Raw genomic sequence first — 23491 nt, forward strand, 5'->3', positions numbered from 1 at the left:
AGAAATCCGGTACAGAATGTACAGGATTCCTGTCCTGTGCTTTCTCCTTGCAGAAATTTCAAGAAAGTAAAATACACTTTTTTTTTTACTAATAATTCGTGCTAAATCACAGCTTGCATCATACTGTTTTTTTTAATTTAATTTTATGGAAAATTATCAGTCAATTTACCATATGTGGAGGACAATATCCACTACAATATAATATGTCTGTGCCAACCATAAAAATTACACTTGCTGCTGAGTTGAAATAACAGCTGCATCTTATAAATATAATTAATTAAAAATTATTTCAACTGTATTTAATGCACTTTAGCGTGGACTGAGTTAAAGGACCAGAAACACCAAAAAATGGAAATGTTTTAAAGGACAACTAAAGTTTAACTATAGAAGTTGGGCAGAAATGTTGTAAATGTTGTAAATGTTTTGTACCAGCCAAGGCCCCCACAGCCCTTTAGCAGGGAAGATGCCCCAGTAGCTCCCCATCTTCTATTCTGCAGGTTCACTGTACATGCTCTCTGCTGCTGGGCTGGGACTGACAATATACTGTATATATAGAATATAAGTTATAAAAGGGCTGATTACTTGTGTTACTGACACTTCTAACAAAATCCAAGATGGGGATCTTTTGTTACAAGTTTGAAGTCCTGAATGACGGCTGCTATGGAAATGCTGAACCTTCAGTATACATACTTGCAGCCACATTTATTTTTTGCATTTAGTCTTCCTTTAAAGTAATTAAAATGTAACATATTGTTGTCCTACACTAGTAAAACTGGTGTGTTTTCTTCAGAAACACTAATATAGTGTTGATAGACAAGTTGCTGGGTGGCCATGGTGGCAGTTAAAATATGGCAAATGGCACAGGTTAAATAGCAGATAACAAATAGGCTCTGTTGAACACCATTACAGTGAAACATCTTTTACATACCCTGATTTTCTCTCATTTTACTGTTTTTTTTTTTTTGTCCCACCAATTTAATGAATTTCCCTGATTTTACACCTTTTTTTGGTCCACCAAAGAAAAATCAAATGGGGGATCTACAGTATATTCTAGAAAGCTTATCTGATATCTGCTGGAACAAGTAGAATGGGGGGGGGGGGGGGGGGGTGTCCCCCAACTTTTTTTTTACCCTTCAGCCCCATTTAAAACGTAAAAAAAAGTTGGAAAGCAACACAAACATACAAAAAGAACCTGGGGGTGCCACATATAGGCTCTGATTGGCTATTTGGACTGGGAGCATACAGGAGGCTCTATTTGGTAGTACTGTTTTTTTCTATGCAACCAAATCTTGCCTGTAAGCCAGAAATTAAGGAAAAAAAGCACCTGCTTTGAGGCCATTGGGAGCAACATTCCCTGGGTTGGCTAGCAACATGTTGCTTAGGAGCCACTGGCTGAGGATCATTGCATTAGAATATACAATAGAACCCCCATTTTCGTTTTTTTAGGGAAATAGAAATCCATAATAAGATTCAAAATATTGAAAAAAAATTGAATGTCCCATTAAAGAAAAACAATTTCAATAACTCACCACTGGAATGTGAAGTTTGCTGAGAGGTTTGCCATCTAACAAATATGATCCAGTATAGGTTACATATTCTGCATAACACTGAGGAGCCTGTGGTGTGATATAGCACAAGATTTTCCGCTTTTCCTCAATCTTCTTTCTTATCTGCAAATACTCAAAGTAAGGGTTTGACCTGTCACTGTGATATGGCTCAATGTCATCCAGCTTTATAGCATCAACAATGGCAGCCAATGTCTGTTGAATCATCTCTCTAGTCTGTTGGCTGGTGTTACTTATAATCTGTTGTTGTAGTTGGTTAGGTTTTTGGAGCTTTCGCTTGCGTGGGTGCTGGGTTTGCGATTCTTCTTCCTCTGTGGCTCTACTCTTTCCCCGTGTGGATGGCACTGTAACTGCAGGCATCTCCTTCTCTATAGTAGATGCATTTTGTTTATTCTGATTAGCAAGCATCTGAGCTCTGTTACGGGTCATACGTTGAGGTATTTCTTCAATTTTGGGTGCTTTGGGAACATCAACTGTAATTTTTGCAGTTGGCTCTGGGGCTTCTGTTGTGATGTTTATTAACGGAGTTTCAGTATTTGGAGGAGAATCATGAACAACACTTTCAGCAGGTTTACATTCTTGCTCCAAAGTTGTTAGAGAGTCTTCAGGTGCACTCACACATTCCTGCAAATTGTCATTCAGAGGAAGATTTATCAGTTGTTCTTTCTCAGTTTGCTCTGGTGAAGATGGCTGTGCAAATGACTGTGGAAACGTTACAGACTCACAGTCAGTCTTACAATTGTCTGTTGCAACTTTGGTAGGTTCTAAAGATGTATCTTCTGTATGGTCACACTTCTGCTCACAGATTTGTAATTTATTTTCCACATCAACTACATCATTGGTTTCATTTGGAGTTACAGTGCTCTGGAAATTAATATCAACAGGGTTTGTCTCACTTGTGTCGCACTCATTATGGATAATAGAAGGACTTCTGGCAACTATCTGCTGCCTACTACTTATTTCATCTGCATCTTCTTTAACTGGGGATGGAAGGTCTGGTAAAGAAAATGGGCCAAGATCTAAATCATCATCTGCAGTTGAAAATGGATCAGACCATGATTCTGGCTCTTCAGCAACAGGAGGGCGAACATCACTGGACTCTGTGTAGTTATTGTTCTCGTTATCCGATGCCTCTGCCTGAACCTCATTCGTTAAACATAGAGACTCTTCTGACAGTGATTGAGGTTCCTCTTGTCTACAGTTGTTAAAAAATGATGCAAGTGGTGTAGGAGACATATAAGGAGCCTGATCATCAGGCTGGGGTATACTATCTACTTCATTTTTATTCTCTTCTGGGGCTTGTTCTGACATTGGATAGGGTATTGGAGAAGCTGGGTAGGGGGACTCTGAAGGAATAAAAGGAACTGTGGCAACAATGCCTTTGTCTGATGAAGAAAAATGTTTAGGTGACTCAGCAAACCTTTCTGGAGACTTTAATACATCAGGCCCAACTGCCCAGCTAATAGGATGTTCTAAAGTGTTTCCAAGGAGACTTGTTGGCATTGTAGTTTCAGAATTCTGTACTGGAGAACTAGACCATCCTAGATTCTGATCCGAGATGCTGGAACAAAACACATTTTCCTCAACTGATGGAAGAAAATTTGATTCAGATGGGGGTGGCATAAAAGCTGGTTCTGGTGTTAGGAAAGTGCTTTCAGTCGGCTGTGCGTGGAAAACAGCATCATCAGGCAAATATGCAGTTTCCGTGGGGGCAAAATCAGGCTCAGATTGAACTGCAAAGCTTTGCTCTGGGGCTAAGTAGGCAGGTTCTGGTGGCAAAAAGCCTGACTCCTCTGGGATAAAGCTTGACTGCTGAGGTAAAAAACTTGTCTCTTGGGGTAAATAAGTTGTTTCTTGGGGCATAAAGTCAGATTCTGCAGGAAAGCTATTTTCATTTGGCATAAAGTTGGTTTCAGGTGGTAGAAAGGATTCCTGTGGCATAAAATTTGATTCAGGTGGTGAAAAACTCTCCTCTTGAGGAAGAATGGACTCAGTTGCTTTTTGAGCTTCTGCAGAATCAGCGGGAAGGGCTAACTCAGCTGGAGGAATGGCACTTTCTGTGGAAGGCTCTAATAAATCATCTCTTTCTGATGGCGACAACTTTCCTGGTACACAGGAATAAACAGGTTCAGGTGAAACGGCAATGTTTCCACAATCTACTGATATAGATTTATTAACACCAGGAGATTGAGCCCTGTACTCAGGAGAGTAATAACCTGGAGAAAGACAAGGAAATTTTTCAGCAGAGAGTACAGGTAAAGGAACCTTGTCATCCATTGACATCTGAACGGGTGAATTGAAACTTGAAGAAACTGGAACACTTTGTTGTCTGAAAAACTTTTCAGATAAGTGGAATTCATCTTCAGGCGCTCTTTTAATGTCAACAGATATAGATCGGCTACGGTTGGCAGAAGAAATTGACCTAGTTGGTGTTTGGCTAGGATTCTCCCCAATCCCACCAGATGTATTGGAAAATCTGTCAAAAAATGTTGGTGAACAAGCATTCATAGACATAGCGGACACTGGTAAAGAATGTTGTGTATCTGAACACTCAAACAGGTCTTGGTAGTCCTCAGTGCTGCATGAAGGTGTTCTTGGAGTCTGCATCACTTCCTCATAGCTTGGACAAGAAATCACAGATGTTGGCGTAGGGACCCCTGTTGGACGGCTTTGATCAGGCCTTGGAGAAGCAGTAAGAATTTCTTTTGTTTGTGGACCATTTAGCCAGTCTTTAGAATCATTACATACTACAGGCTGTACTTTATTTTCAGACACTGTCAAATTCAACTCTTTTGCCTTTTTCTCCTTTTGTATAGAATCTGTAATTAGTGGCTTTTTTGAGGATGAGTCTAAACTTCGTTTACGTAAATCTTCAGACTTTGATTTGTCTTTTAATTTAGGATCTCCTGACCTGTGCCTCATTTTTTCAATTTGCTTCATTCTTTCTTTGTGACGTTTATGCCTCTCCTCTATTTCTAGGTCCTTTTGGCTAAGCATTCTTTCAAAGCTAGTCATCATCAAGTCTCCATCACCCAGAAGTTTTTCTCTAGGTTTATTGTCTTTTTTGCTGGATTCCTTGACTTGGCTTACTCTCTCATTTCCATTACTTATTCGGACAGTGTCAGATTTCTCCTTCTCATTTTCTTTTGTTTTCTCTTTTAGCTTCATCTCTCCACATTTTACCACCTCATCCTTTGATTTGTCTTTTAAAATAACTTGTGGCAACTCCTTTTCTCTTATTACATTTTTTTGCTCTTCTCTATGATGCCTAAAAAATGCTTCCAAATGTTTGTCTCTGTGTTTTTCATCTTTGCCTTTTTCACGGTGCCGCTCTTTCTTTTTCTTTTCTTTGACAACAGAAGAGGTGGTACTATAACCCTTTTCACGCTCTGACTTTTTAGAAGATTCTCGCTCCAGATCATGCTTGTCTTTCTCAGAAGGGAACACATAGTCTACACTTCTATCAGCTTCTTCTTCAGTCTCATTTCTGACAGGAAACAAAATGTGTGCATCACCATCTGGTAGAGGTGTTTCCTTATCATACTGCAGGAAGTCTTTCCTCATATAGGGATCCTTTATATCATCTAATTTTTCAGATTTTTTATCAGATTTCTCCTTTCGTATTTTGTCCTTGTCATGGCTCTTTTTTGAGGATGAGGAGGAGGAATGTCTGTTTCTCTCTTTATCTTTGAGCTTCTCGGCTAAACACTGCAAAGGTACAGAATCCTTAAATTTATCTTCTAATGCTTCTATACTAGTGTGTATGGAAGTTTCAAAAATATTTGTAAGGGCTGGGTCTGGAACTCTATCTGTGAAACTGTCAGAAGATATTTCACTAATTTTATCATTTGAATCATCCTTATAGTCGTTAAGTGCCTCCTCTTCTAGTTTTTCCAAAAGGCTTTTTTCTGCTTCACCTTTTGAAAATTTTCTGTCCTTAAAATGATCCTTTTCGAACTTATCCTTATGTTTGTTTTTTGCTTTATCTTCATTGAGGTGTTTTTCTTTCTCATTCTGTCCTTTTTGCTTACATTTCTTGTCTTGATTTGAGTCTAACAAAGCCTTGTCCTTGCGGGACTTTTCCACAGAATCTTTTTCCTTCTTGTCTTTGTGTTTATCTGCATTGTTCTTGTCTTTTTTCTCTCTCCCTACATCATTTTGTACTCTCTCTTTTTTCCTGTCTTTTAAGTCACGCTCTCTCTGTTTTTCTCCTGAATGTTGCTTTTCATTAGAATATTTCCTGTGTTTTTCAGACTGTAAAGACTCCTTTTCTGGATACGAAATCTCCCGCTCATGGTAACCATCCATTCTGTGCAGTTCATTACCAAATCCTTCAGTAATTTTAAAGGCAGGAATATATTGCTCTGACTCATCTTCACTCTCATCTGTGAATATATCAGCTATGTTATACCAATTTTTCCTTTTCTCACGATCAAAGGATGTATTTCTCTCTTTTTTATCAATTTTCTGTTCAGAAGAGCTTTTTCGATCTTTATGCAATTCTTTATATTTTTCCTTTGGTTCTTTTTTCTCCTTGAACACTTTATCTGTCTCTTTCTCCTTCTGACTTCTTTCAAAAGTAGCCTTTTCACCTTTCTCTCTTTCCGAGTCCTTTGATTTTTCTCTGTGTTTTTCAGGCTTTGGCTTTTCTTTTTTTTCCTTCTCAGAAGGCTCTTTCTTTTCCTTGCCAGAATGATGCCTTTCCCTCAGCTCAGAGTTTCTTGGAACTACCTCTTGTTCAGGTTTATCTATAATGAATGGCTCACTCCCATGGTCTTTTAGATCTTCTTTGTAGTGTTCCTCTTGCTTTACTTTACAGTCTTTGCGATCTTTGTTTCCAGCAGATTCCCTTCTTGTAGATTCAATACTCTCTTTATCCTTTCGGTTTTTAACACAGTCAAAAATATCTTTGCGTTTTTTCTCTTTTTCTGACATGTATGTTGAAGTACTTTTGTGCCTGTCAACCTGCTCCTTTTTCTTTTCAGAATTTTTTTCAGAAGGATCCCTCTCTTTTCTTTTGATGAGATCTTTATCAGTTTGTTTTTCAATACAATCCTTCTTCTCCTTGCTTTTGTAATCCTTTTCTTTAATTTCTTCCTTGACTGATTCAACCATTAGCTTGGTAATGGAGGTACTTTCCCTGTAAGACGCCACAGAATCCCAACTATCTTCTGAGGAATCTGAGGATGTTGCAGAGTTCCAAAAATTGTGATCATCAGAAATACTAAATTTTGTCTGCTCATTTTCTAAAAATTGACTTTTGCTCAGTTCTTCATATGAATGTTCATCTTTTTGGGATTTTTCCTTTTTACTCTTTTCTTTCTCTTCTTTAAAGCCTTTATCTTTCTCATTTTTTGAATTTTTTTCCTCTTTTAGGTCACCTTTTCTTTCTGCTTTTGATGTTTTTTCCTTATTTTTCCGTTTTTTATCATCTTTGTGTGTTTTTGTTTTCTCTTCTTTGGGAGACTTTTCTTTTACATTTTTTTCTCGCTCTGTTTTGCTAGAGCGTTCTCTGTCACTTTTAGTTGCATCCTTAATTTTTTTTGTAGATCTTTCCTCTTTCAAAGCCTTGACGTTCTCATCCCTAAATGGCCAATCTTTATCATCAGATTTAACTTTAGAGCCCTTTTCCTCTTTCCTTAGGTGGTCATGATCATGTTTTAACACTTTGAGTTTCTCAGGTATATCAGGATCCAGAATCAGTGTCTTGTCAGACTTTAATTTAGAATCCTCATATTCAAATGAAAAACTTTTTAAAACTTTAATATCATGTGCTGTTTGGTTCTGTCCTTTTTCTTTATTTTTGTGTTTGTGTTTGGTTTTGTGTTTTTTTACCACTTTGCCTTCCTTGTCTAATTTAGGAATTGCTCCTTCTGCATGCGAATGGAATGAATTCTTTTCATATAAACTATTCTGCATATTGTTTTTCTTTTTGTGATCTGATTTTTTTTTAATCTGTTTGACAGATTCCAAACTAGAACCCTCAGATGCATAATCAGATTCACTTGTTAACCGCGTCCTTGTAGAGTCTGATAATGAACTAACATCAGACCAGGTAGGAGATGATATTGTTTTCCAATTGTCCGTTCTCCAGTGTTTAGACTGCTGGTCTGTGATATTAGCGTTGTGCTTCTGAGAGGTTAAACTACCTTGAGAAGAAGCAGAAGATGCTGACAATGAACTAAATAAAGAAGCTTCTTTTAGCACTATAGCGGTATCCTTTAAACAGTTTGAGCTTTCCAAAGAAAGTCTATCATTTTCTACATCACTGTCTACATTTTCACTTTCTGATTCAGAGGAACAGAATATGTCATTTTTCTTTCCAAATCTTACTTCCTTATTTTTGGTGTCTTTCTTCCTTTTCTTTTTAACTTTGCTTTTGTCTTTAAGCTTCACAATAGTTTGCTCCCTGGTTTTATTGCTCGGTAGGCCTGTGTGAGCAGAAAGACAAAGCTTTTCACTTGCTCCTACAGAAACTGGATTGCCTTCTTCATCAGAAGTGTCTGACAGAATGCGTCGCGCAGTTTTCTTTGGTGCAGATGTGTTTTTAGAATAGGTTTTTACTTCCATTTTAGGTATAGAAATAAAACTGTTAGGTTTTATCTCTTTTCTGAAGTCCTTTTTTAGCAAGTGCTTGTCATCAACTGGAGGTACACGATCTTCTTCATCATCCTCATCAAATTCATATTCATCCTTAACAGGTGTGGTAGTTTTGGGCGGCTCTGGGTGCTGCTTGCCTTTGTGTTTGGAACCCTTTTCAAATTCAGAGTCTGTATTATTGCCATCAACTGAACTTGAAGGTGCAAAAGAAGGTGCATCCTCCTCTTCAGAACTTTCTGCAAAAGATAAAAAACAAAATGAAAAGTTTTACTAGAAATAAAAATGCAATTATTTTAAAACTTTTTTAAAGAAGGAATAGCACACTTGCAAGCAAACCCAGTAAACTTCCCAACCACCTTTAGGGTGACTGCACATAGGAAGATTTGTTGGCTACCATATCTCCCCAGAATGCATTCCCAACAGTGATAAAGTGAAATGCCGGTGGCAAAACTTACTCAGCGCTTCGATTTCCGAGACAAATCTTCCTGTGTGACATGACCCGTTTTTTTTTCTGTGTGTACCCTTAAAGCTCTTGGCCCCAAAATGACTGCACAGGTATTCTGACTTTCAATACTTTTGATTTAATTATGCTGATGCACAAAGATGGAGTTTAAAAATGAAGGACTGCATTCTACTCTAAACCTCATCCATAATTATTAAACACAGGTTTCCTTTTTCTAATCTGTCTACTTGACAGACCAAATGACTAAAACTAAAATTAGTGAAAACAAAATTGTGTCCACCTCACCACAATAAAACCTATAACCAGGGCTGGAACTAGGGGTAGGCAGAAGAGGCAGCTGCCTAGGGCGCAATGATTGGGGGGCGCCAGGCAGCAGCCTCTCCTGCCTACCCCCTAGTACAGTTTTGCGTCGCGCCGCATCGCGCCCCGCCCCCTCGCTGAACTGTGCATGCGTGCCAAACCACAGGGGGGGGGTGCGATAAAGTGGTGCAGGGGCGAGGTAGCCGTCCGGGTTGCCTAGGGCGCCCGGTCGGCTCGGCCCGCCCCTGCCTATAACATTACAGAAATCATAGAACAATAAAATGTTGATTTATAGCATAACTTTAGATTATATGCATGTGTAAACAGCTTAGAGATTTTTTTTCATAGGGATCCTATTAGCAGGTTAATTTAAACGTAAAATTAATTTTAAATATATAATTTACAACGCATAAATAATTACATTTGTTAGTTTATATAATATATTGTGTAATAGTATAAGCAATTTTAGCGCTTAATATTACGGAGTTTCCATAGTAATTTCCTCCCTGAAGTGATTCAATGATCAAGCAGAAAGTAGTGCACCTGAGTGACAAACATTAGATGTTACCGGACTGAATACAAGTTCTTATTACAAGTGGTTGCCATGACAACACACCTATTTGCTGCAATAAAGTGGTCAGCATGTCCCTATGGTAGCAAAAAATATTTAACATTTGCCAAAGTACAAATCACTTTAAGCCTCTGTAAGTGTCGTCATGCTACAAGACACCAGCATTTTTTTTATTACACTGACTGCTGTATGCAGAGGGGTTTGAAGATGTGAATTTGCTAACTGAAGAAATATTGTGTTAATATATGTGTTAAAAAAATTTTTCTTCTGAAAGTGGAAAGAGTTGAAGGTGATTGAGCAACATGTTGTTTCAAGCCACAGGTTGGGGAACACTGCTCTAGAGGCACAAATAGCACTGCTCAAGAAAGTGTGCATTAGGTAAAACAAGTGTTTCTGAGAAGATTCAGTTTTATAGGGCTTTGTCACTATCGACACAAAAAAACAAAACACACTATTGTAGAAGTACAGAAATCTAATAATTAACAGCAACCACTGACCCCCATTGCTTCTGCTGTGATATTCCCTCCAGATCACTGAAAATATGTATTATGTGCAAGTTAATTCAATGCACTATTAGGTTAATCATACAGGAATGAAAACACAAAATAATAATAATACACAAAGCCATCACAAATTAAAGACAAACGGCAAAACCCCATCAGACAAAGCTTTTTTTTTTTTATACCATTCATAGCTGCTAAATGCTGTTTCAAGCAACAAAATGGTGTAGACTACAAATGTAAGTTAAATAAATTCGATCAGTAAAAATAATTACCTGTTGAGCTTTCTTCACTTGACGTGTAGGAACCCTTTCCTAAAAGAAGGTTTACCATTGTGGGGGAGTTTGCAACTTTTAAAGGGGTTTCTCCTTTCCTGTTACTTTGATGTGGATTTCCTCCATAACGTAGTAGCAATTTGACAACCTGGAAGATAAAAGGGTGAGGTCAAAAATTTTTTCAAAGCACAATTGATGTGAATGACTTTGTGAAACCAAAAGATGAGCCTGCAATGTACAGAAACCTATATGATCTTATAATCTGTACATGGATAAAAAGGAATTAAATATAGCAAAGACATTGCTCACATGGGTGATCCAGCAGTCCTATATATGTCAACAAGCAGCCCTTACCTCAACAGAAGTAGGCTTAAGTCTCTTGTTGAGGTGGACCCCGAGCTGTGCAGTACACAGCTGGAGGCGGAAGCACATACAAGTGGACTTAATGGAAATAACTGTTCAAAGCCTAACCAGTGATCAGATGCCTCAAAGGCATCTTTGGCAAGTTTGATTACTACAACGTGTAGTTTGGGAACTATAATTTAAGGAGGCGAGTAGTCCTGATCAAAATGTACCCTACGACACTGCCATTACATTTTAAATTATAACAATGGTTTTGGGTTTCATTTTGTCCCTGTTATGGTAAGCTTTTGTTTTAGAGAAGAGTCATAATAATAGAAAAGGGTTTATTTTCATTAAGTGTCAACATATTTCACATCACTGTACAATAAACATGTTTATAAACTGAAACAGGCTACATACAACAGCTCAACTGATACAAGGGTTAAAGAGGGCCCTGTCCCACAGAGCTTACAATCTAAATATAAACCTGATAAATGATTTTGTTCGCATTACCTCCCACTGCATAAATTATAAAATATTAACATAAAGGGGGGAAGATTACCTTTAAATCAACTATTAGTATGTTTACAGGTAACTTTTTTTTTTTTTTAAAGAAGGAAAGGTAAAAACTAAGTATCAGAAAGCTCTATCAGAAAGGTCTATGTAAATACAGCCATAAGCACTCACAGAAACACTGCACTGAGTTCTCTATCAAAAGAAACACAGGATTTCTTGTCTCTTTTTTTTTTTGTAAATCCTTAATTCCTGGGGTCAGAGTCTGCACAGTTCTCTCCTCTCTCCTGCTCCCCCTTCCCATAAGAAATTATAAAACTCCCCCTCCCCACCCTTAGGAATGAGTGATCTGAGCTATAATAACAGCTAGACTGCAAGCAGTCTTTTCTGCAGAATAAATAGCATTCTAGATGGCACTAATGTGGCAAATCTATTGGCAGTAAAATGCCAAAATGACTTTTCTCCTTTAAGGCAGTGTTGTAAATTACAGTGAAACCTCAATTTTACTTAAATTTGGCAAATGTAATTCAGGGCGAAGCAGTTAAATTTAAAGTGGAGTATTTTTAATATTACAGCAGTGTAGGAGTGGTAGGAGTGGATTAACGGGGTTGCTCGCTTTTAGCATGATATAAAGTCATATTTTAAGACAATTTGCAATTGGTCTTCATATTTTTATTATGTGTGATTTTTTAATTATTTAGCTTTTTCTTGAGTAGCTCTAATTTGGAATTTCAGCAGGAATTTGGTTGCTAGGGTTCAAATAACCCTAGCAACCAGGCAGAGGTTTGAATGAGAGACTTGACTATAAAAAGGAGAAGAATAGAAAGATAAATAATATGAAATGAGAACAATAAAATTGTAGCCTCACAGAGCAATACTTTATGGGGCTGCTGGGGTCAGTGACTCTTGTTTGAAAGCTTGAAAGAGTCGGAAGAACGAGGCACAATTCAAAAACTATAAAAAATGAAGACCAATTGAAAAGTTGCCACAAATTGGCCATTGTATAACATACTTAAATTAAAGGGGTAGTTCACCTTCAAGTTAAAGTAGTAAAAGATTTTGGTACTACTTTCCCTTTAATAACTCTGTTATAAAGAAACAACCCATTTTAGCCTGAAAAAGAAAACATGCTGCAAAAAAGGCATACCTAACTGTGGCCAGGTTACCCCAAGCCTTTACTTTTCCTGGAATACATGAGCGGAAACTATCATTTTACTTGACTTAAAGGAATACTGCCATGGGAAAACATGTTTTTTTCAAGATGCATCAGTAGAGCTTCTCCAGCAGATTCCTGCATTGAAATCGGTTTTCAAAAACACATATGTGCTCTGATAAACTTCAGTCACACTTTACTGCTGAGCTGCAAGTTGGAGTGATATCACTCCCCTCCCTGCAGCTAATCAGCAGAACAATGGTAAGGTAGCAAGACAGTAGCTCCCAGTAGTTATCAGAATAGCAAGAAATCCAAGTCCGGCTTGCGACTCCTCCAGTTACATGGGAGTAGAAGAAACAATAGGTTAACTAAAAGCAGTTCTAATGTGTAGCGCTGGCTCCTACTGAAAGCTCACACTCAGGCAAAATGCACGATGGCGCCTACACATCAATATTACAAATAAAAAATAATACATTTGTTGGTTGAAGAATAACATTTTAAATGGTAGAGTGAATTATATCCTATGTAAACAGTGTAATTTAGAAATAAAAAAAAGAATACCATAAAAATCATGACAGTATTCATTTAAGTACAGATTTCTTTATATAGGTAAAAATACAGAATTCTAATAGTATAGTATACAGAAATGAGATATGAAAGATATTTTGCAATAAAAATATGTAATAATAACATTGCCACAGGTCATTCACTCCCATTTGTAAGTACCACAAATCAAGTCCACAATTTCAATATTAAAAGGGGACTTCTTTTTTTGCTTAGAGATGAAACACAATATTACCTAATAACAAATAAATGTTTAATCAATTTGTGTTACAAAAAATTCCCAGTATTCAACATGCAACCAAAAGCAACACTTACCTTGAAGTGGCCATTGTTTGATGCATCATGCAATGGTGTATCATCATCCAAACCCTTGGTGTTCACTTCTGCCCCTGCAGCAAGAAGTTGTTTTGCAACATCATAGTAACCACGGTTACAAGCCTCATGCAATGCAGTCCATCCTGTAGAGGGGAAAAAAGACACCATTTAAAAGGAAGCTGGTGTAAAACGAGTTGGCCAATTTCTACAATTTTAATATAAATCATTCTGCGTTTATGGTACATTCTTCTACCAGATGGGGATTCATAACTGCAATATGAGAACTTTCTATCCACTGATAAAACAAAGAAAGGGCTAATGTGTTAGCAATTTTAGACATGATAGATGGAAAAAAGGTAGTTACAATTGGGTCATCTGATACTTTCCCCATAACTAGTCTCTAGCAAAGATTATTTCTATTAAAGGAGAAGGAAAGTTAATCTCAAGCTGCAGGCATACCTTCAGTTGTCTCATTAGTGCCCTTAAGTCTCCCCACATTTCACCTGTTCAGATCATCAGAAGCCAAACAGGAAGAAAAAACGCTGAGCTGTGTAAAGAAAGTTCCCATAATGCCTCGCTCCTGCACAGACACCCAGACCAAGTGAACATGCTCAGTTAGTAAGAATTTAGGGGGGAATTCACAAAAGTGAAGATAGCCCTTTATTGAAGTAAAAGTGGTGGAAAAAGTGGTGGAAAACACTTTCTCCAGATTCTCAAAAAGAAATCCGCCTAAATTCCGACTCATCCACCACTTTTCCATTTTTGGTGAAAGACAGACAGTTTACAGACACTTTTGTGAATTTGTCATTTAAACGACATTTATAGGATGTTTTAACAACATTTTAACAACATTTTTTCCCGACATTTTCAAAATGGAGTAAAGCTCAGTGTAACTCTATTAGATCAATTCTAAGCTCTTCTGTTTTGTTTCACCCAGTCTCCATTCACACCAAAGGTAGGGGCCCCATTGAGGGATGGTTAACATATTAATGGGGGTTTGCAGACTATTTTTAGGGGACAAGTAAAACACTGATTAAAAAAAATGTAATTTATATCTTATATATAAAAAGTTTACACCTCACATTTGCATTGTTATGCTGGTTTTAGCTTAATCAATGAGGCAATAACTACAATATATTCACTCAAAATGTTAACATTTTTATTAAAAGGAAAAGTAAAGCCCCCCAAGCAAATTTTTAGTTTTAGCAGCAGTGCCCCCTCTTTAATCACTTTACTGACATTTGCCCCAACTTATTTGTGCCCCCATAGCATGTGCAGAACTACAGAGCTGCCTGACAGCATTGATCCCCCACCTGTTCCCAGCAGCCATCTTGGTGATAAGCAAACAGCACATACACACTGGCACCCAAACTGGGATATTGAGGTACAGGGTTGGACTGGCCCAACAAGGCACTGGATTAAAATCCAGTGGACCCTAGTCCTGTTGGACCTCTATTCACCGGGCATGTTGGTGTGTAGGCCGGATTGCTGCTGATCAGTAATGAGTAGGGGCCAGAGAAGAAGGTATTAAGACCCTTACATCTTCTTACAGAAGTGGAATTACACAAAAATATAGAAAACATTAGAAAGCCCAGATTGTCCTGAAAAAAATGATGCATAGTTTCCCTGGGCAAATTAAAATTACCCCCCAAAGTGAAATGACAAATGGCATATGAAATGCAAATGCAAAATCCTGTTGGTTAAAATCCTTATTCCAAGGCTCCTGTAGTTGTGGGACTGGGTTTTATGGCACCGACAGATTTAGTAAGAGCTAAAAGCAAATTCATAAAAAAAAATGTTGGGAAAATGACAAAATCTGAAAACTGTGTTTAAGAGACAAATTCACAAAAGGGGAGATAGAGGTTTGTGAATTAGGTGGAAAATCCGACAAATCTATCTCCACTTTTATTTTGTCTCAATATCACCACTTTTGTGAATTCCCCCCCATGAGTCAGCTTCCTGCTGATTGGCTCAGATCCACATTCCTAAAGATGGGGGAGTGAGTTCTTAGCATTCTCGACGGAAGGGGGAGCAGGAGAGAGGAGACAGCAGAGAGCTGCATGTCTCTGGCACATGAATTACAGACAAGAAATATTTTCACAGAGAACTCAGTTCAGCGTTTCTGTGAGTGCTTATGACATTTACATAGACCTTTCTGATAAAGCTTACTTAGTTTTTACCTTTCTTTCTCCTTTAAAGCGTTTTTTCATCTTATAATCACTTTTTTAGTTCAACTGTTTTCAATTGTTAAAAGTTGTACACCATAAATAAAAACTTTTACATTTTTTTTTTTTTAAGTCTCTGCATTAAGTCTGAAAAGGGCAGAAAAGGGCACTTATGAAAGTGCTTTAGAAAGAAAGTCTATGTACACAAATCACAATTCATATCTTTCTAAAACCTCATCCTTGTTTACCCATAAATTGTTTTAAAAATGTACAAAAAGTTTTTTTTTTTTTTTTTTGCATATTTGCTAATTAGTAATAAAATTAATGTTTTAGATTGGGATTAAATCACCGTATTGATCGATTGCTTGCACTTGCATCTTAATTGACTCAACTGCACTGTCAAGCTGCAAATGTTTTGTACATTTTTAGAACAATTTATAGGCATTATTAAACATGGAATGCTGGTATGAGGTTTTCAACATATATTAATTGTGATTTGGATACACAGACCTTGTGAAGCACTTTCATAAGAAACTTTTTCCGTGTGTTCAGTTGTTCAGTGAGACATGCAGTCATGTTAAAAAAAAAAAAAAAAAAACTTCTTTAAAGGGACTGTCACAAGAAAATTTTTTTTTTTATTTTTACCAAATGCATCCATTTTATTAATATTTAACTTTAACTTAATATTTTCCTATTAGAAAAACAATGAAAAGGTATAAAGGCGACAGCTCCCCGACACTTGCACTGCAAAAAATGATCCCAAGTCCCACCTAGTGGTAAATATGAGAAAACATGCATTGATTTAAGATTATTTTAAATACAGTAATATGCATCTGCTTTTTAACTTGGGCCTTTTTTTTTTTCTTGGAATGGCTCCCCCCAGAGCTACACGGCAGCTTAATTATATAAACTATAGTAATGTTTCTGAAGCAAACACGACAATTTTAGGCTGATGCCACAAGGGGCTGATTCTCAGATTGTGGAAACACCGCTGACACCAGCCTCCCACTTCGCCTGCACCCGGAACCATTATGTCAGCCAGGGTGCAGGCTCATGCGGCAGAAAAACAGCATCAGCCTGACCAGTGTAGGACAGCAGCAAATTATATATATATTTTTTTTTTAAAAACTTCCTTTTTTTGTGTTACTGTTCCTTTCATTTTACAAGTTCCCAAAGAAAAGATCTAAGAAGGGAGTCACTATGTAAAATTTGATACATTAGTGATGCATTTCATGGCCCTGGTGAGCATAAGCCATGAGTTACATTAAGGGTGAAGACACATTGAGCTACTAGTAACAGCTACTTTTTTTTTTTTACAGCTACTAAACTCCAGAAAATACCCTGCCACTATACTGAGAATTTCCTCTGCTAAAAACACACAGATACAGTTATCAGTAAATGATCAGCACTCACTATTTTAGTTTCCGTCACAAGTAGCTGCTACTAGTAGCTCCATGTGTCTTCACCCTGAGAGAATGGTAATTTTATATAAAGCACTTGAAAACATTGTGCAGGGCAGATATATTGTTAGAGGGGTATGGAATGGATTTAGAACTTAATGTTACTGTTCCTTTAAGTAGCAGCAACTTTCTCTGGTTGTGACATATGTTAAGTTGCAGGGACATGGTAAATTTTAGGCAACTAACCGTAATGTGAACCACCTCAAAGCCCCTGAAATTAATTTAGCATGGTCAAAAAAAATGTACTGTGTGCCATCTCCCTCATAATTGCTTTGTCTATGAACATAGAAGGGCAGCTTTGCCTTGGAGCTAAAACAACCTTGCATTTAGTGGGGTTAAGTTTAACATACACACATTAGTTCCCCTTCATTGACATACGCACCTGCAAAGTCTTTTACATTGACATCGGCACCTTCATTTATTAACTCTTTAATTCGTCTAGCGTCTCCCCTGATTGCAGCCCGATGGAGACGGGTTTCTCCCCTCTCATTCCTCTTGTTCACTTTATCTTTGGTTTTGGAGGCAGAGTTAGGAGTACCCTTCTGACCAACTGTAGACTGAGAAGGATGCTTTGGTGTCGTGTCAACTACAATATAAAGGATTGGTTATGTTCTCAAGGTTGTTTATACTGAACTTCGATTTTACATTACCATATTTATAATTTGCCCCAATTATTTTATTTTAAAGGAAACAGTGCTGTTTAAGGTTCATCACTTTACTAAATTATGGAAGAAAACATCTTGCAGAGGAAATTACCCATTTAACTTTACATCCATTAAAAACGGGGTATGAAAATAGGGCTATCTGTACAAGATATTGGAAGCAAAAATGCTCTAAAATTTGCAATAATTTGCAGGATGGGTACTTTACACCTATTCAGAGCATAAACCTTCCTTTCTCTTTGGAATTATAATTATAAGCACAATAGGAGCTACAGAAATTCAGGACTAACACACAGATGCAAGCAAAGTGTACAACCCTTGAATTTTGTGATAAATGTATCAAGCGCAGTGTATGTCCCCAATGACTTTTTTTTCTATTTGTGCACTAGTTGTACTTGTGTGTTTGAGAACCAGATTAGAATTGAGAGGGGTATACAGGGAGTTCATGTGGACAAACCAAAAAATAACAGGATCCTGAAGAAGTTATATGGAGGTTAAGATATAATTTATCTTTTACTATTTCCATTAGGCATACTAAATAAATAATAAATGTGTATACTGTCACAGTACTACTGTGCTCTATCTTAAACAATCATCATATATTACCTGGACTATTGGCAGATTCTTCTGCAGTCATCTGCATAAGTAAGGCAACTTGTTGCCTCTCTGAAAGAGGGTAACCAGCTCGTATTCCAGATAAACCGATCCCAAAAAGCAACCCAGGCTTTCGATTTGCAGGTTCTTTCTTGATTCTTTTCCTTTCTGGGCCCTGCTTCTCTGTTAAGAGTAAAAGTGTGAGGTTATATGAAAGAAAGAAACTTTGAAATTATATTCAGGAGTAAAGGTGCAGCATTTGTAAACCAAATATTTCTAATAAAATTAGGTAGGTACACTCTAGCATGTTTCAGTGTCATTTATTTTTGCCTTAAAGGAGAACTAAAGCCTAACTAAAGAAGTAGGCAGAGATGTTATACATTATGTTTTGGTCTTTTGTTCCAGCCCAAATCAACCACAGCCCTTTAAGCAGGGAAGATCTGTGCCTCCACATATGCCCAGTAGCTCCCCATCTGATTCAATGCACATGCTCTATGCTGATGTCAGTTACTGAGCTTAAGGACCAACTCAAAATATACTGCATAAATAAAATATAAATGCAACAGTAAAAGGCTGATTAGTAATTCATTCAGAGTCACATTAAATGAGAGATCTGAAACCAGGGCAACTGCATCAGAACTAAATAACTAACCCTGCAGAATCAGCTTATATGACAGACATCTAATTTTCTGCTTGATAATTTGCAACAACCCCTAAGCTCAGCTTCTCTACAGCTGCTCAGAGCCCACCAAGTATGCGCATAGTCCCAGACAGTTCTAACAGAATCCAAGATAGGAAGCTACTGTGACAACTACTATAGAGATGCTGAAAGCCAGTTTATTATATAAAATATGGCATATCTATATTTAATTTTAGGGTTTAGTTCTCCTTTAAGGAAAAATATGCGCTGTTTATAAACCGACAATCATTTTAACTGAAAGGGCTACAATAACCTCAAATTTTCCTACAACGTGAATTCATAACCATATTTTTTTTTCTGTTGCAGTGCGGTCTATGGTAATTGCTACAGGACAGCTTTACTGAGGAAAGACATATGACAGCACATATTATATAGAGGTGGGAATAAAAACGCTTGCCCCAGCACAGTAATATGTATTACTAAGGGCTGTGGAGTCGGTAGATTAATTCTCCGACTAAGACTCCTCAGTTTCTGATACTTCCGACTCCGACTCCTCTGTTTTTAATATGCTAATGTATTTTATACATCCAGGAAGGGCAGGGGGAAAGGGGCACTTAAAACACAACTGAACTGATAATAAACTGGTAGACAATTTTATCTATACTCCTCCTCCTAATGATTTCCCTAGAATCCCATAGTCATGTTTAAAGTTTAAGCTAACATTACAGCTGAATTACAGCAGTTTTTCAAATGTTTTAAAGCTTCAGTCTTAAAGGAACAGTAACACCAAAAAATAAAAGAGCTTTAAAGTAATAAAAATATAATGCACTGTTGCCCTGCACTGGTAAAACTGGTGTGTTTGCTACAGTAACACTACTATAATTTATATCAGTGCTGTCCAACTGGCGGCCCGCGGGCCGACCCCCCTCTGTGTGGCCCCCCACCTGTCTGGCTGCTTTGATGGCTTACTCTTGTGTAAACTTTAAATGGTATCAGTACTGAGATTAACTGCCCCCCCCTGCATGGTTCTCACCTCAGATTCAGGCTGTAATCAGGCTGTATTGTTTAAATATGTAATTCCCTGTGTTTTTCACACCTTTTAATCTCTGCATTGTTCACCCCCTGCAGTGTTCACACCTCAGGCTCAGGCTGTAATCACCCCAATTGTTCCCCTGTTCACACCTCAGGAGCAGTAGAAACCCACAAATAATCCCTGCATACTACAAAAAGAACATATACTGAGGTGGTACTGCAATTAAAAAGTTTTTCAATATATAGTTATTGTGCAGACTGTAGGAGCAGTGCCAGCATTGTGTCACTGTAGGCTGCCTGTGTGTGAGCATAGGGCAAGCAGAGTATGGCTCACACAGGCAGGGTAGGGAAGGCAGAGTATGGCGCACACACAGGCAGGGTAGGGCAGGCAGAGTATGGCACACACAGGCAGAGTAGGGCAGGCAGAGTATGGCACACACAGGCCAAGTTTGGCACAAACCGGCCAAGAATGGCACACACAGTGAAAGTATGGCACACGCAGGCAGGGTAGGGAAGGCAGAGTATGGCACACACAGGCAGGGTAGGGAAAGCAGAGTATGGCACACACAAAGGCAGGGTAGGGCAGGCAGAGTATGGCACACAGGCAGGGTAGGGCAGGCAGAGTATGGCACACAGGCAGGGTAGGGCAGGCAGAGTATGGCAGGTTTTTGCTGTACTACAACCATTAATATGGGTATGGTCATGTGATAACATGGGTGTGGTTTCAAGTGGGTGCAGTTTCAAAAAGGGGAGTGGTCAAAACTGGCTTCCATTATCGGCCCTCCACCACGTAGGTCGGAAAAATTCCGGCCCTCGGTACAACAGAAGTTGGACAGCACTGATTTATATAATAAGCTGCTGTGTAGCCACGGGGGCAGCCATTCAAGTTGGAAAAAACTAGAAAAGGCACAGGTTACATAGTAGATAACATATAAGTTCTGTAGAATACAATAGTGTTTTATCTGTTATCTGCTATGTGCCTGTGCCTTTTCTCCTTTGAATGGCTGCCCCCATGGCTACACAGCAGCTTATTTATATAAATTATAGTAGGGTTTCTGTAGCAAACACCCCAGCAGTACCAGTGCAGGAATGGCTGCCCCCTGGGCTACACAGCGGGTTATTTATATAAACTATAGTAGGGTTTCTGTAGCAAAGACCCCAGCTGTACCAGTGCAGGAATGGCTGCCCCCGGGGCTACACAGCAGGGTATTTATATAAATTATAGTAGGGTTTCTGTAGCCAACACCCCAGCTGTACCAGTGCAGGAATGGCTGCCCTGGGGCTACACAGCGGGGGTATTTATATAAACTATATAGTAGGGTTTCTGTAGCAAACACCCCAGCTGTACCAGTGCAGGAATGGCAGCCCCCGGGGCTACACAGCAGGGTATTTATATAAACTATAGTAGGGTTTCTGTAGCAAAAACCCCAGCTGTACCAGTGCAGGAATGGCTGCCCCCATACTACACAGCAGGGTATTTATATAAATTATAGTAGGGTTTCTGTAGCAAACACCCCATCTGTACCAGTGCAGGAATGGCTGCCCCGGGGCTACACAGCGGGGTATTTATATAAACTATAGTAGGGTTTCTGTAGCAAACACCCCAGCTGTACCAGTGCAGGAATGGCTGCCCCCGGGGCTACACAGCAGGGTATTTATATAAACTATAGTAGGGTTTCTGTAGCAAACACCCCAGCTGTACCAGTGCAGGAATGGCTGCCCCCGGGGCTACACAGCGGGGTATTTATATAAACTATAGTAGGGTTTCTGTAGCAAACACCCCAGCTGTACCAGTGCAGGAATGGCTGCCCCCATACTACACAGCAGGGTATTTATATAAATTATAGCAGGGTTTCTGTAGCAAACACCCCATCTGTACCAGTGCAGGAATCGCTGCCCCCGGGGCTACACAGCGGGGTATTTATATAAACTATAGTAGGGTTTCTGTAGCAAACACCCCATCTGTACCAGTGCAGGAATGGCTGCCCCCATACTACACAGCAGCTTATTTATATAAATTATAGTAGGGTTTCTGTAGCAAACACCCCAGCTGTACCAGTGCAGGAATGGCGGCCCCCATACTACAAAGCAGCTTATTTATATAAATTATAGTAGATTTTCTGAAGTAAACACACAGTGCAGGGCAAAAGCACATTATATTTTAGTTACTTTTATACACTTTAATTTTTTGGTGTTACTGTTCCTTTAAACTATTGACTATCCATTCCCTTCACGTATACAAGTATTTCTAGTCCTGCAAATTTTTTTTACTTAATTAGTTATCAGTGAGAGTTAGGCTAGGTTCCCAGTGGGCATTGTGTTCCCAGTAACAGAGGAACACGACGCAGTGGAGCTGCCGCACCGTAACTGTGCGTTACGTCCCATTTAGTGAAGCATACAGTCAATGAAAAGCTTCATGGTCACTCAACGTGTTCGTTGAGTTCGCATTGGGCTTTATTCTTTATTCTTATAGCAGAGAAGTAATTAATTATGACTGTTTGTGAATTGGGACATTTAAACTTGCTTTATTTTTTTTTTTTTTATTACCATTTAAATTTAGTAGGAGTCTGAGTCGGTTCATTTTTTGTCGACTCCGACTCCAGGTACCCAAAATTGCCTCCGACTCCACAGCCCTGGTATTACTGCTAATATATGGAGAAGAAATATTCTATGTACTATAAACTGCAGCTTTATGCTTAATGAGAAAACATATGCTGTAAAAAAAACTATTTACACACAGTGGAATTTTGTTATATACCCCACAATTTCAAACCTCCTCATCAACATATTTTCTGGACAATCCAAACTGCATGCATTTTTACAATGCTTATTAAGGAACCTGTGGTTAACAATCAAAGTATTATTGAACACTGAATTTTTTTTGCATTAGATTATGGCACTACAGGTATGGTACCTGTTATCCAGAATGCTTGGGACCTGGGGTTTCTTGGCTAAGGGATCTTTATTCTTTATTATTCTTTATTATTAAATCCGTTATTTGGATCTCCACAATTTAAGTCTGCTAAAAAACATTTAAATATTGAATAAACTCAATAGGCTTGTTTTGCCTTCAATAATGATTAATTATATCTTTGTTGGGTACTGTTTTATTATTACAGAGAAAAAGGAAATCAATTTTAAAAATTAGAATTGTTTGTTAGAATATTCTATGGGAGATGGCCTTTCCGTAATTCGGAACTTTCTGGATAACGGGTTTCCGGATAAGGGATTCCATACCTGTACTATAAATGGCCCTTGCCAGTAAAATTATTATTAAAAAAAAAAAAAGCAGGTTTTCATTGTTACAGATTATGATATAGGGTTAGTGTGTACAAATTATCTCATCACAACATATTTACATTCACAGAAATATTATATATAAATGTATAATCATTAGCATGAAGCATCAGTATCTGGCTGGGTGTGACTAATATATTATATATTATTCACACCAAGGCAGATGCTGATGCTGCATGTGCTTAGTCACTCCACTATTATATAAACTGTCCAGCTGAGCTGCATTACATTAAAAATCATTTTTTACATTACATCAAAAATCATCAAGTTTCTTTAAAAGAGAGATACTTATGCAAACAGTGAGTAAGACAGCAAAGCGTTTAGTAGTCTGTGTTGGGGTCAGGGAAACTACTAAGGCCAAATGTATTGCCACAGACAAACAGGAGAAACAAGGGCGCTGTTAATAATACAGAGTTGGCAGGGAGAGTTTCTCAAAGAATTTGTAGATTAAGGAATCCATTAACTCTTGCTCTGCCATAT

The 23491-nt window shown here is 38.2% G+C and overlaps 1 protein-coding gene across 2 annotated transcripts in view; it reads right to left on the reverse strand.

Annotated features, from left to right (window-relative positions):
• ankrd11 (ankyrin repeat domain 11) overlaps positions 1 to 23491 on the reverse strand; it is a 120432-nt gene that overhangs the window by 10449 nt on the left and 86492 nt on the right. For both annotated transcript variants that reach the window (XM_004913581.4, XM_002933658.5), the window contains 5 exons: positions 18055 to 18225; positions 17169 to 17372; positions 13162 to 13304; positions 10275 to 10422; positions 1530 to 8401 (listed from right to left, as the gene is read on the reverse strand). In XM_004913581.4, the coding sequence (XP_004913638.1) occupies positions 1530 to 8401; positions 10275 to 10422; positions 13162 to 13304; positions 17169 to 17372; positions 18055 to 18225 (7538 nt within the window). The remainder of the gene's footprint in view (positions 1 to 1529; positions 8402 to 10274; positions 10423 to 13161; positions 13305 to 17168; positions 17373 to 18054; positions 18226 to 23491) is intronic.

Source organism: Xenopus tropicalis, chromosome 4 (assembly GCF_000004195.4).
Source record: "Xenopus tropicalis strain Nigerian chromosome 4, UCB_Xtro_10.0, whole genome shotgun sequence".
NCBI lineage: Eukaryota > Metazoa > Chordata > Amphibia > Anura > Pipidae > Xenopus > Xenopus tropicalis.